Below are 13,855 nucleotides of genomic sequence, written 5' to 3' on the forward strand. Positions count from 1 at the left end.
CTGTGAATTTTTAATAATATTTTTTTTGCATATTATATTACCATACAATATGAGAAATTATAACAAAATTGTATGAAATAATAATTTTATTTATTTTATTATATCTCATTTATATTAAACATTTTTGAATCTGATTTTTTTTATATACATTTGTTCTTCAAAATTACTATGATTAATTTTTTACGTCAAGTTAAAGTACACTAAATATTACCAAAGTTATTATTGTTTTTCTTATATAAAGTTAAAATAAAAATATATATTTCAAATAATCATAAATATATATATATATATATATATATAAGTAAAAAAATTATTATTAAATATTAAATTACAAATACTATTTTAGTTTGTCTTTAATTTGTAAAACTTTCTGATTTTTTTTTATGTATATTTGTTCTTCAAAATTACTATGAAGAAAGTTTTGACCTATGACTAATAACACCTGGATGAAACTATCATACACAAAGAGAGAGAATTTCATTGCAGTAAATTATTTCTCTTCGGTTAAATATTTTGTATCTAGACATGCACTGTATCATTTGGTGATTCATAGTATCATTTGGTGATTCATAGTTAAGCTATGGTTGCTTATGCTAATTATCAACTTTAATAGCTTTTTTTACCGTACACCTTAACATGTAACCTTTTATCTCACATGGATAACCAACCAACAGATATTCACTTATGTGTCACTTTTTTAAGCTTAAATATACTTGCATGATCATGTGCAAGGCAACCACAAATTATTGGATTAGAATAATTAGCAGTAGAACGAAATCATACCTCAATAAGAGTTGTTAACTCAATTGCAATTGATAAAGATTGATTCACTAAATAAAAAATCATTAATTATTTAAGTCAAAAAATGTTTTTACAATCCAACATTCAAGAACATGCAACAACAATCTCTAAAAGAGTTATACAAATTTACAATTTTAACCCGTCCCATTAAAGGAAGGATCAGCCTTGCTATTTTTTATTTTTTATTTTTTAATTATATATAGGTGTGTATATATTAAAAGTACACTGTGAATAATTTTTAAAATTTTATTTGATTAATGTTTCTATTCCAATAAATTAAAATAATTATTATCATATTAAATTATTACATCATAATTAATAATAAGAATTTAATTTGCAAGTGTTAGTATATTAAATTATACTATTTTATTTGAATTTTCCAAATAATAATATAATAAACAAAAATTAATTTAATTTTGTTTTAAAAAATATTAGGAGGTCGATTTATATTGTCTTATTTCTGACTTGTCAAATTGGCGAGTTAGGCAAAACAGATCACAACAGACAAATAAATTAAAAATTTTAATTTGGCCTACCAAATATTATTAGTCGGCAGGTCGGCTTGCTAGATCATGCTCATTTTGTTATTCTTAGCCATGGACCCTTTTCATTTTGTAAAAGTGTATAAGATATCATTCATGCGCTAATAATTTCAACTCTTCATAAACTTAACATAACCTTTTAACATAACAAAAGTAAAGCCCCCACAAAATAAAGGAAATATAATCAATTGTATCAATGGTCCTATGGACAATGATGCTAAATATTACTTTGTTTACCATAAACACATCGCAAAAGTCAATTTCACTAACTTTATTATCATCTAGCAAGCAACTATTGTTCGAAATAAACATTCCAACATTTTACTGACTTTGAATCACGACAAGATGATACAACTATAATATCAATAACTTCATTGTTTAGTAGCAAGTGGAGGCCATTGCTTAATTTACCTTTTATCATAGCAATAGTACTTTTCAGAATTTTAGTGACTTCACATCCAATAAAAAAAACTTGTATACTTGAAAATTAAGAGTACCTAGAGAAACAATATTTTTTTTATAGTCCATGACAAACATTAGTCATTATTTTCACAATATTGTCACGCAACTGATATTCAAATATAGACCTTATATGATTGTTTATCACAAGAACAACACCATTGCCGACAATTTTGTAAGTAGTAAACTAATATCAATTAGGACACATGCCAATAGTAACCGAAATGAATAATCTATATTAGTTAATGCGAAAGATAATATTTTTAACAACTTCAATTACACTTTTTATGACTTCAATTTGTCGTGTTTCTTTCTTTGATTTTTGTATGTTCAAAATGTTTTTCTTTATTATTGATACATTCTCTTAATATCTCTTGATAGTGTTAGATTTGAATTTAGACTTTTCTTTCTTAAAACTACTCAAGCTAACCTCTCTATACATCCCTCTATCATAAAAACTAGCAACATGATCATCACATGCATTTAAATTCCATAACTAGCAAAGTAATATCATAAACACATACTTTGATGAAAGACACTTCATCCATATAAAAAATACAATGGTCATTGTTTTCATCATATTAAGTGCTATAATATTATTGAGAATATTACTTAATATTTTTTTTTATTTAAATTAGATTTTAAAAAATATTTCAATTTTAAAAATTAGTTATTATTTTATATTACATTGCAATATAATTTTATCACACGTGATCCAATTTATGTGTACAACATAAATAACATTGCAATATAACAACAATACAGAATAGGCCATGGGACCGACCTACTACAGTAAAGAATGCAGGCGTATCCTACGAATTTTTCTCAAAAAATATGTTTATAGTTTATTATGTGTCAAGTGACACGAGTACATTTGTGAAATTATTATTAATTAAGTTTATTTTTTTAACAACTTTAATTATTTAAAATTTAGTTTTCATTATTATTTTTATTTTATACATCTATAATAAAAACTTTAATAGACTTATCCTAAACAATTAAAAATTATAATTACTACATATTTTAAATATGTTTATGAAATCTGTTATTTTCAAAATTAAATATGTTTTTACTTTTTTAATTTTTACTGAAAATTAGGATTAATCCATTATCAAAATTTAGTTCAATTTAGTATCTCAATTTAAAAAAATTAAATTGTATGATTTTGATATTTTTAACAAAATTTTATTAACTTTATTTAACATTTAAAATTGAAACAAAAATGTGTCAAATAAAATAAATAATATAATTATGGTCAGAAAAAACGTTTGAAACATCACATAGACTTACAAAAATTTGTTAAAAAATTAAATCCACACATTTATAAAGATGGAAGACAAATTTGAACTAAAATTTTTAAGATGAACTAATTTTAATTTTTACTAAAAATTAAAAAACTAAAAAAATATTTAACCATTATTTGTATTAATTAAATTAAATAAAAAATTTATTAAGATTGACAGCTTGATATACGTACCGTAGCTAAAAAGAGCAATTTACACACAAAAAATTCCTTATGCAAGAAATTATCCCGCATTTTTCATGTAGACCAGCTTAACTTCTTACATATCAAATACAATAACCCACATTGCCATTACTACATTAGAGTTAACATTTGGGTTTTCTCTACATTGATGGGTGCTTTAAGATATAAGTTCATAATTGAAAAAAAAAACAACTTTATTGTTTATTTAATTGAATATTTTCTAAAAAATGTCTAAATGTCTCATGATATTAATCAATCATTGCATTATTTATCATTGTTTAATACAGTAATACAACTTCGTTTTTTTTTTCTTCTGGGGATTGAATACTTCAGTGTGGTAAATAGAAGTGAATAAAATATACAATAAAAAAAATTCAACGGACTATAATATTTTAATAAAGCATTTTAAACAAGGCTATTTTTGTGAATTTTGAATAGAAGAGTTTTTAGTTAGAACATTGACATCACACCTCTAACTTTTATAATATACATATTCTTTCGTATAAAATTACTCTTCTCCATAAACTATGTTTGGGACATATAAAGCTTGAAAAAACAATTTCTGATATAGGGTCAACCAATATTCCATTTTACAAACAAAGGTGGCAGGAACCATATGTCTACAGGGAATTAAAACTGCAATTCATTATTCTCTGTTACAATTATTACAAGTTCCATTCAGTACAGGGGATACAACTACTTCTATGGCATCTTACCGATACAAACAGTATTCGATCACTAATCTAATAATATATTTGGAAGGCTTAAATATCTTTTTTTCCCTCAAGTTTTAGTAAAATTTGGAATTAGTCTATTTTTAAAATTTTATATTAATTTAGTCATTCATATTTAAAAATGTGTGTATTTAGTTCTTTTAACTAAATTTTGTTAGGTTTATCTGATGTTTTAAAGGCATTTTTTTTAAATTGTTTACATAATTTGACACATTTAAGCTTCAATGTTAACTTAAATATTATCATAAAATGCGTTTAAAATATCAAATCAACTTAACAAGAAGGACTAAATCTACACATTTATAAAAATGAATGACTAAATTAATATAAAGTTTCGAAGAGAAACTAATATCAAAATTGACTGAAATTTGAGAGACAAAAACATATTTAATCCTGTTTGGATTTCGGTACCTACTTAAATATTTCTCCAACAACCCATTGCATTATTATTATTATTATAGATACCAAAATTAGTGACCAGTATATCCAAACCTTTACAAAAAAAAAAAAAAATTCAAGACACAATCATAAAGTCAGATTGCAGGTTTTAACAAATTCTGTCCAATTTCAAACTTCAATACAAGCAGATAAATGCTGCGGCAAATGACCCTCTATGCAAACCCAAACAATCTCATTGACCCTTCAACAAAGGAAAAAACTAAGATACAATTTTTTGAAGTAAACTTGATATTTTATACCATTATTTATTATAAAATAATTTCACAAGGTGGTGAGAAGAAACTCTCCTAATTCAAAAAAGAACAACATAAACTGCTAGAGAAGTTTACACAAATGTTGTCGGTGACTGACTTATCAAATGGAGAACAAGAGGAACAATTTTCATTCTACAGCTGTGAGAGTAATCTATCTCCGCGAGAACATAATACAGTTTCTAAGGGTTGTAAAAGTGGTCACCACAACGACATTTCCAACTCATTGGCTTGTAATTGGAATAGCTGTTACCTTGGAGAAGAAAACCCTGCATTGCAGAACTCGGAGAAATAGCTACAGGGTGGACTCGGTTGTGACTAGGAATGGATGGAACTTGCACTGCCATGCATGGATGACACTGGTTGCACTTGTTGTGGCAAGTAGGAGGCATTGAACCTAATCTGTTTTTCTCCTCATACGAAGGGTCCTGCATACAAAAAAAAAAAACACCAACAACTCAGTGTTTTTAAACAACAACAAACACAAAAACTATGACTTGTATTAAAGTCTACCATCTGTGGTTGCATGAAACAAGAAACAGGACACAGTTGCAGCAGAAATGTAATAATAATTGTTGCAACAAGTAAGATAGTGGTGGTGGGGTTCTGAATTGGATTGAGTGAAGCCATGATCATGAATGCCTATCATGTCATTTCTTGATGTCATTCCCAATCTATACCCAAACACTTATAATAAATTTAAATGTTAACTGAGCTGTGTGATGCTGATAATACTACAAGTTGGAGAGGGAAAAAAATAAAATGGTTTTGGAAGTTTTTTTCAGCTTTGTGAGTGATGAATGCTTTTTATTCCTGTGGCCTATGGAGAGAAGAAAGAGGGTTTGCATCGATCAGAGGGTGCGCGTTGTATTGGCAGTGTAGAGAGAGAGAGAGAGGGACAGTAGAGAATGGACAGCGAGAGAGGGAGCAGAGTGTGACAGAAAAAGTGAAAGGAACAGTTCAATAGAGGTAAACAAAATGGGAGAATCCAAATCAGTATCAAGGACCCCTTGCCCAGTGATCTATTAGTAGTTGTGACTGATTATAAGTGGCAGGGTGGAAAGAGAAAATTTTCTTGTGTGTATGAGTGGGTAAAATTTAAAAACACACAATGGCAGGTGGTAGTTAAAATTGTCATTTATTAACCTATCTAATTTTTGTAACAGTTCTTGGAGTGTCATGGTATTGAGCAATGAGCATTGAGTGTCTTTGACTTGATTAACGTTTTACAATTAGGAGTTAGTTTTGTTTTCAATCAGATTATGGCTACTCATGCAAGTAAAGGGGTGCTCTATGCTGTGGAAACAAGAAAGTGGCATTAACACTGAGAAGAAAATGAATCTGTTTGACATAAAAGACAAAAAGAACTCAACTCTGTACTGAACAAAGTTGTGTGAAAGAAGAAACTCATAATGTGTAATTAAGAAGTTACAATGATTTAGTGGTTTGACATCATAAATGGTACAAGTACATGTTGAAGTTTCGTGTACCATGTTTAATACTTTATGAAGGGTGAATAATGGTGTCAAACTTCATGAAATTTTGGATCATAATAAAGAGTAATCAAGTTGAGCTTCTCTGAAAGTGCAAGTATGTGCTAAAAGTGCAAAATATAAGTTAATACAATAAATAGAAGAGTTGGTTATGTGTTTTTACATTATCTAGCAGCATGAATTTAAAATAAACATTACTTTGTTTATTTAGTGATTAGTGACCTTATCCCTTGTTCTCAAGAGTTAATTGAGTAGTTACAACAAGGTAAATTTATTGTTCGACACTTTTAGGTGTTATTAGCCAACATCATTGATTTTTTTTTTATCTGTTTTACTGTCTTACTGTCTTTAGTGTAAAAGAGAAATAACAAAAGAAAAAATATTCACTTTTGCCTTTATTTTTTTATTAGATCATTTAATCCCATGTGTCCTGACACATTTTGAGTAAATAAACATTTTTGATAATATTCATAAAATACTCTATTACCAATGTCCTAAAATTACTTGTTAATAACAATTATAAAAGGCATGTATCAATAAGGTAAATATTTGACCACAGGAAAATAAGATTTAGATTGTCTCACTTTTTAAAAAAGTATAACATCAAATTTATTAAATTATCCCTTAACTTTACACTAAGTATAAGTTACTTTTAGTATTATAAAATTTATGACATTTATATCTATGAAAACAAAAAAATCTTTTTAAAATAAAGAACTAAAGCGATTAATGCTCGTAATTTGAAAATGTTTAGAATTTACTCAAATATAAAATAACAGATAAACAGTTTATATTATAAAAATTAAAACAAAAATAAAGTTAAAAAGTACATATGACTATTTTGTTTTCAGTTTTCTTTTTCAGGTTTGAAGATTCTTGCTGCGACTACACAGCTTGCAAATAGCCAAAGCTGTCACTGAGAAACAGATAGGGAAAACGACAGTGAACAAATTAGACGTTGTAGATATCATTTTACACGTACATTATTAAAAAATATTTATTTACTAAAAACAGTAAACTATTTCCATTTTTTTTTAGAATATGATCTTTTTTTCTTAGTTTTTATGGTCACTAAAAAAAGTACAATAACATATTGTTTTCTATAATTCTTCTGAGATTTCCAATTTGGAAATCAATTAAGTAAAATTGGCAGACAAAAATGTGAAGCAAAAGACAAGGTCATTGATATTGTCTCTCTAATATGTACATGAACCGTCCTCGATTTTGAGGAACCATGTTAATTTTGCATTTTTATAGCATAAAACTTATTATGCCATTTAGGAGATGTAATAAATTGAAATCAGGTATTAAAAAGTAACAATAATTATAATTATTTAATTAATATATACTAACAAAAAATCATTGGAAAATAGATTTGTTTTTCATAAAAATTCGGGTACGTGACCTATGATAAAACTCAAATGGAATCGGTGTGTACAAATTACTCATGATAACATTTCTTTTACTTAGTTTACAATAATGCTATATTCTTTAAATTTAGTTTTAAAAAACTATGATTTATTTGTATTTAACTAAAATACGTGCTGAATTTTTTATTTCTTACAGTCCAATATTTTAAGAATCAACTTAGTCAGTTCAGTATTTTAAGAATTAACTTAATACATGATTGGTTTAAGTTATGATCTCACTTGAACATAATTTTATATAAATATTTATATATGTGATTTTAGATTGAAAAATTAATCATGAGTCTGAATTAATTTTGACTTAAAATAATTTTAGAAATTTTTTCATGAATTAAAAATTTTACACTAAGTTTTAGACTTATTTTTTATAAATTAATATTATTCTAAGAAGTTCTGTTACTTCAAAATCAACTTTACTCGGTCAATTTAATAGAATCAATTTCATTTAATATCATGTCCTAAGTGGACATTATTTGATATAAGATCTGATCGCATACATTTTAAATATTTGTATAACTTTAAATAATCTCTCCAGTCACTAAGGTATTGTTTATCTTACATTAATAACTATTTTAAGATAATGATAGTACCTAAAGTAACATGATTAAATTGCATGCAAGGTCATAAAGTGATAAGAAGTTCTTAATAAAATTTGAAAAACTAAACTATAATAAAAGCTAAGTTCACATTAAATCATCTATAAAAGATGAAACATATTTCAATCTTTTTTTCAAGTTAATCATGAGCATCCAAGTTAAGACAAATTTTTTATTTAACTGTATCAAACCTAGAATATAAATTTTATACAATCCATCACGTTTTTTTTTATCTCTCTTACCTTACTCTTATTTTACACTTTTTCCTATCTTTCTTTGCACAACACACATTTTTTCTTTCCATTTTGTGCCCATGTAAGATTAAAACACCAAAAGAATCCTTATATAGTTCACATTATTGATAAGTGATAAAATCAGAATGAATTATATATGCATTTGTTTAGTCTTATTAGAACGATCGATGCTATGCCAAATACATTTTATCTTGAAAGAAAACTTTAGGTCAAACTTGAAATTAATGTTAGTTACAATGTTGTTGAACTGATTCTTCAGATAAATGCATTAATGGTGAGTAAGATTACTTTTGATTTTGTTTCCCTTATAGTTCAGATGCAAGCATCTACCTTAAAAACCAAAAGAATAAAAATGAAAACAATATTTACTTTTCTCACGTAGTACCACTATCAATAACTCGAACTAGAGAAAAAATCAGTTTGAATAGTAAATAGGAATCACTAACATAACTTTGTTAAATTTATCTTTTTGCAAGTCCCATATTGTATTTGTCTATTTTCTCTTTTAATTTCTAACATATCAAGTTGGACTCATCACTTGTGCTGGATCCTGGTTTCATCGGGAAGACAAGAACACTAGGTGAAAACATTAGATTTGAAGGATTACCTGATGGATACAGTTCAAGTTCATACTCATCAAATATCTGACTTCAATTTTAATCTATACGATTCCTCATCCTGAATCACGGTTGGAAAAGTCCAAGTGCCAAGAGGGTACTCTGATACCTTTCCACCTAAAAGAGTTCAATTGCCAGTGAATCATGGAAGGACATGGTTATGTTATCTTATACCTATACTGCTATAATGACTGACTCCAGAAAATTACCTTCTTTAGTGGCTTCTGCACATCTTTTCTGGTAGTTCAAAGAGAGATGTGGATCAAGTGATTTCAATAAACATTCATACTTTTCTTCAGCCTCACTAATGTGTTTTGCCTGGAATTCAGAATTTGACATTGTATCTCAAAGACATTAAGTATATGTTACATAACTACTATGATTATACCAATTAACAGGCAGGAATAAAACAAACTCATCAATATAGGCAAATCAACAATACAGACTCTGTAAAAAATTATGACATACAATTATAAAAATTAGATTTATAGAATTTTTCTTCTCTCAATATGTGTGAGAAATGACAATGCTCACTAAGGCTTTAACAAGAATATTATATTATTTCTCTACACAGTCAGCAAAATGCATTCTTGACAAGGTTTGAGTCCAAACTCTAATTGCACCTCCTCTCCCTGTAAAAGTGGGTGGTAGAGTGGTCATAAATTCATTACTCCATCATTCCATGTTTACCACTTGAGTTTACGCATGACAATAAGAAATAACATGTCACATTAGTTTAGGTATTTAGTTCAACAATCCTGAAAGAAAAAGAAATATAAGAATGCGAAATGCTTGACCACGCTGTATCTATTTGACTGCAGATCAGCAAATTTTGAGACAAATGTGAGTACATTAAATGATACTCTATTTTCAAGACAGGTCTAAGGCTAGTCCTGCTAAATAATAAGGGCCTATTAGTGATGATGTGTGTTTAAAAAAAGTGTCAGAGTGTTTTGCTGGAGTATTTCTGATTTTAATAATAGGTGGATATTAATCTTGCTGCTGCATACATTATGAAGGTCGTTCAGCCAACCAATAAACTTCAACAAATCATATGGACTTCCATTAGCAAGTATATAAATTAGCAGCACCATTTGTAAATAGTTTGACATTCTCACCAGCATAGCAGGAGCAGCTGAAGGTCCATATATTCGGATAAACATGCGCAAAATATTGAAACTGTTCTCTAAAACATCATCCTGAACGAGGGTTTTCAATCAAATCAGGACTCAGAAAACATTACAACAGATGGTGGTTAAAAGATTAGGAGAGTTGAACACACCTCATAATCATACCTGCAACATCAGGACAGAAAAATTATGTAAAATTATAAATAGAAAAATAACTAGACTAAGGCTGAAATCTAAATCAGCCTGTAATTACAGAAAGAAACAACAAAAAAATTAAGGATAACTTTGGTATTATCTGAAAATGATAGTACTTACAGATCGTCAGAAACTTCCACTAGGAACTCCGAAATTGAGAGAAATTCCATATGCAATTCCTCTACCTTCCAAAAAGATTCAGAAATTATCCTGAATTCATACAATTAGCTAAAAATATTTTGTTATTTTACATAGAGATTCATGTTGCTGACAATATTTTAGAAGAAAATTAATGCCTACCTCAGAGAATGTGTGTGTGCACATGTCAAGGGTGAGATGAATAATGCAAATATCTACTAAATATTGCTAATTAGTTATACCTTGGTCCCTTGCAGTTCATAGAGAAGAAGATTTAGCACTCGATAATCAAAAGACTTTAAATGAACAGCCTTCATCACATCCTCAACAAGAATCTGAGTACCAATAACTAATAATTGAATATATTACAAAAAATCTTTAAAAAGGATTTGAATCAACATATAAGCACTCTGAAGAAAACGAAAAGTGCATATGAATTATGTATACCTCCTCCTTGTTTATTAGCGCAGAACAAAGTTTTCTTTCGAGAGTCCAGTACTCTGCTCCATGTCTAAGTTCTTCTCTTATCCTTGTCTCATCAAGGAAAAAGAACATTGAACCAAATTAAGCTAAACCTTAATTACTCCATGGGAAATGTAAGGTAAAGAGTGCAGAATCAAAACCTTTCTGTCAAAAGGCCTTTGTGTTCAAGAATAGTCAAAAGTGGTCTAAGTGGGTCGTTTGAGAAGCAAGAAACAAATAATTCGGTTCCCCTCTACATTTAAAATTAAATTATATGAGAAAACTTAAAGTTATTACCTAATCATCAACATTCAAATTGTCACTGAATAAATCAATCACCTTATCTTTTTCTCCAGATACATGCTTTTCATTGTTGGGTGTTTGCAGCAATTTCTCATTCATTTTATCAAGCTGCATCATAACAGAGACGGTTTCTTAGAAAAAGTAGTAGCTTTTGCAGATTTCATACTTACTATTGGAATATATAAGCAAGTCTCAAAGTAACACTTACAAATATGAAAAACAAATGCCAAAACATATGCTTCCTAGTTGGAAAAAAATGGTTCACTTCATCCTCATGCATTTGTTGAATGCAATATTGCATAAAAATACACCTCCACAAACTCAAAGGCCAAGTAACCCACCAAGACATTTAGGTATGAGAATAGGAATTTGAGCATCTTAATGCAAGAAACAGTCATTGAAAGGCTGCCCAGGGTAGTCAAATTTAAGCAACCAAATCTTAAATTTGAGGAGTGCGTAGTTTCTTAATAATAGTATTCATGTGTTAGAGTGCATTACTTGACCTTTGCTTTGCTTAGATGAGACACTTGAACAAAAATAAAATGCAGATAGTTTCTTAATAATAGTATTCATGTGTTAGAGTGCATTACTTGACTTTTGCTTTGCTGAGATGAGACACTTGAACAAAAATAAAATGCAGATAGTTTCTTCATAATAGTATTCATGTGTTAGAGTGCATTACTTGACCTTTGCTTTGCTGAGATGAGACACTAGAACAAAAATAAAATGCAGATAAAAGCGCTTGTGCACCTAGGTTAAACATCAACCCCATTGAACACATGTGCATTAGGACTGTTATTAGGAAGATAACTGAAATGATGATCCTTATTTAGGCCAAGCCCAAAACAATAAAGAGCCATACAGGTCAATGTCAGTTATCACCATTGTTACAAGTCACTCCATGATAGCACTAAATATCTGTCATTTCAATTGCTATAATGACATTAATCCTGAAACATGTGGAATGGCTCTGCGTTGCCTTTCATCTGGCTTGAGGAGATCTATCTATTTTCCCCTTTTGGGACCATTGATTAGCTCCACAGATGCAGTGGAACCACATTTACGAATCCTACACCTTCAAAACAGTAATTGACTTGAATAATAAAAGAGTGACCGAATTTAATAGCATCAATCAAGCATATACCTGATAAATATAGCTCTCTGTGAATGAAAGAATAGGTAAGTGTTTGAAGATTGATTGTGGCTTGCTTATATCCAATCCATGAAACATAAAATAAGACCTGCACTGAAAAAAAAAAGTTCACATTAACATACAAATCTCAAAACAAGTTCTAAAAGCATGAAGTGTTAATTAAATGGTATCAAGCCTTCCACAAAATTACTCTCGTACATTGTTTGTTGTGAAAAAAGCTTCAGTGCAGACCGGATGTATGCCACTTTATTCATCTAATAACGAATGTGGTAATTGATGGCAAAAACATGATATTATAACGATACCAATAAAGTTTATCTGTTACGAATACTCACATTTACTACCTAATCAAGCATTATAACAAAATATCAAAATCACAGCAAAAGGTTATTTTTTAATATACACTTACAAAATCCTCAAGGGTAGAATTTGCCATTTGCATGGAGTCCAACCCAACCACGGGCATGTTGTCATTACAACTTTGCAATAAACTGTATTCTTCGGTCTGATTGCAACTAAGCAAAGGATCTCCTACAATACTTTGTTGAAAACCTAAGGTAAAATTAAAAAAATATCACAAAAGTAGAATTAAAGCATGAAACAAAAATATGATCAGCAAGTTTAAAAAATATTGTATGAAATGAACATCAGCACACGCCATGGTAATGCAGCAGTGGAAGGCATTTAATGCACCACCACCCGCAATCATTGATGGTTAATATCTTTATCCAAGAGGGTATGAGTATCAAAGACGTGTAGGATAATTATGTGTGAAATCATGAAACGAGATAGAAAATCGTACTACTACTATCTCTAAGCAAAATAAATGATAGTGCCTTATAAGTTTTGAACAGGAGCCAGATAAAGAGCGATTCTCAATACAGAACGTTCTATCCGATGCAAACAAAAAACAGTAAAACTAATAAAAAAGCACACATGAACACGATAAAATAGGCATAGCAGTGCAGTACCAGAACTTTGTTCATTGGTGGTGGTGGTGAAATGGTGGTGCTTGTACGCGTCCTCGAGGAATGAAGATGAGAGCTCCAAGAGGGAAACGAAGCAGTTTCAATTTTCAAATTTCACTTTGAACCATGAAAATGAAAAGAAGGAGTGGGACTTACAGTGGGAATAAAATGGGAAAGCACGCAGCATTTATCGTTGATGGCAAGATCTCCGCAGGGTTGGATCATGAAGATAATGAAATTAGCGAGGAAGCGGTTAGAGTGGTGATTGGAGTTTGAAACACCTCGTGATTCCATGAACTCCAGCATCCTCTGTACCTTCTCTAGTTTCCGTAACTCTTCCATGTCCCTTCTCCCACCCAGACCAAAGTTTTCACACAACAACTTCTC

The 13,855-nt window shown here is 29.2% G+C and overlaps 2 protein-coding genes across 5 annotated transcripts; both read right to left on the reverse strand.

The window, feature by feature from the left end:
- Positions 1-4,550: 4,550 nt before the first annotated feature.
- On the reverse strand, positions 4,551-6,692 carry LOC146889029 (EPIDERMAL PATTERNING FACTOR-like protein 1). Its single transcript, XM_085675617.1, has 2 exons — positions 5,246-6,692; positions 4,551-5,160 (listed from the first exon to the last, which is right to left on the reverse strand). The coding sequence occupies exons 1-2, from the start codon at positions 5,366-5,368 to the stop codon at positions 4,915-4,917; spliced, it is 369 nt and encodes a 122-aa protein (XP_085531743.1). The 5' UTR covers positions 5,369-6,692; the 3' UTR covers positions 4,551-4,914.
- Positions 4,921-13,855, reverse strand: LOC114171301 (ATP synthase subunit B). Of its 4 annotated transcripts, none has more exons than XM_028056429.2 (14): positions 13,625-13,854; positions 13,472-13,544; positions 12,910-13,052; positions 12,492-12,593; positions 11,384-11,455; positions 11,206-11,297; positions 11,030-11,111; positions 10,825-10,917; positions 10,565-10,629; positions 10,402-10,414; positions 10,238-10,318; positions 9,329-9,437; positions 9,110-9,236; positions 4,921-5,160 (listed from the first exon to the last, which is right to left on the reverse strand). In XM_028056429.2, exons 1-13 carry the CDS (start codon positions 13,808-13,810, stop codon positions 9,139-9,141), a joined length of 1,209 nt encoding a protein of 402 aa, XP_027912230.1. In that variant the 5' UTR covers positions 13,811-13,854; the 3' UTR covers positions 4,921-5,160; positions 9,110-9,138. The 4 variants fall into 4 exon arrangements, with proteins under 4 accessions (XP_027912230.1, XP_085531740.1, XP_085531734.1 ...); XM_085675614.1 differs by having other exon boundaries at positions 12,492-12,588; positions 13,625-13,821; XM_085675608.1 differs by lacking the exon at positions 4,921-5,160 and having other exon boundaries at positions 8,937-9,236.

This window comes from Vigna unguiculata, chromosome 1 (genome assembly GCF_037176805.1).
Source record: "Vigna unguiculata cultivar grain cowpea cultivar isolate G323 ecotype 2 chromosome 1, ASM3717680v1, whole genome shotgun sequence".
Taxonomy (NCBI): Eukaryota; Viridiplantae; Streptophyta; class Magnoliopsida; order Fabales; family Fabaceae; genus Vigna; species Vigna unguiculata.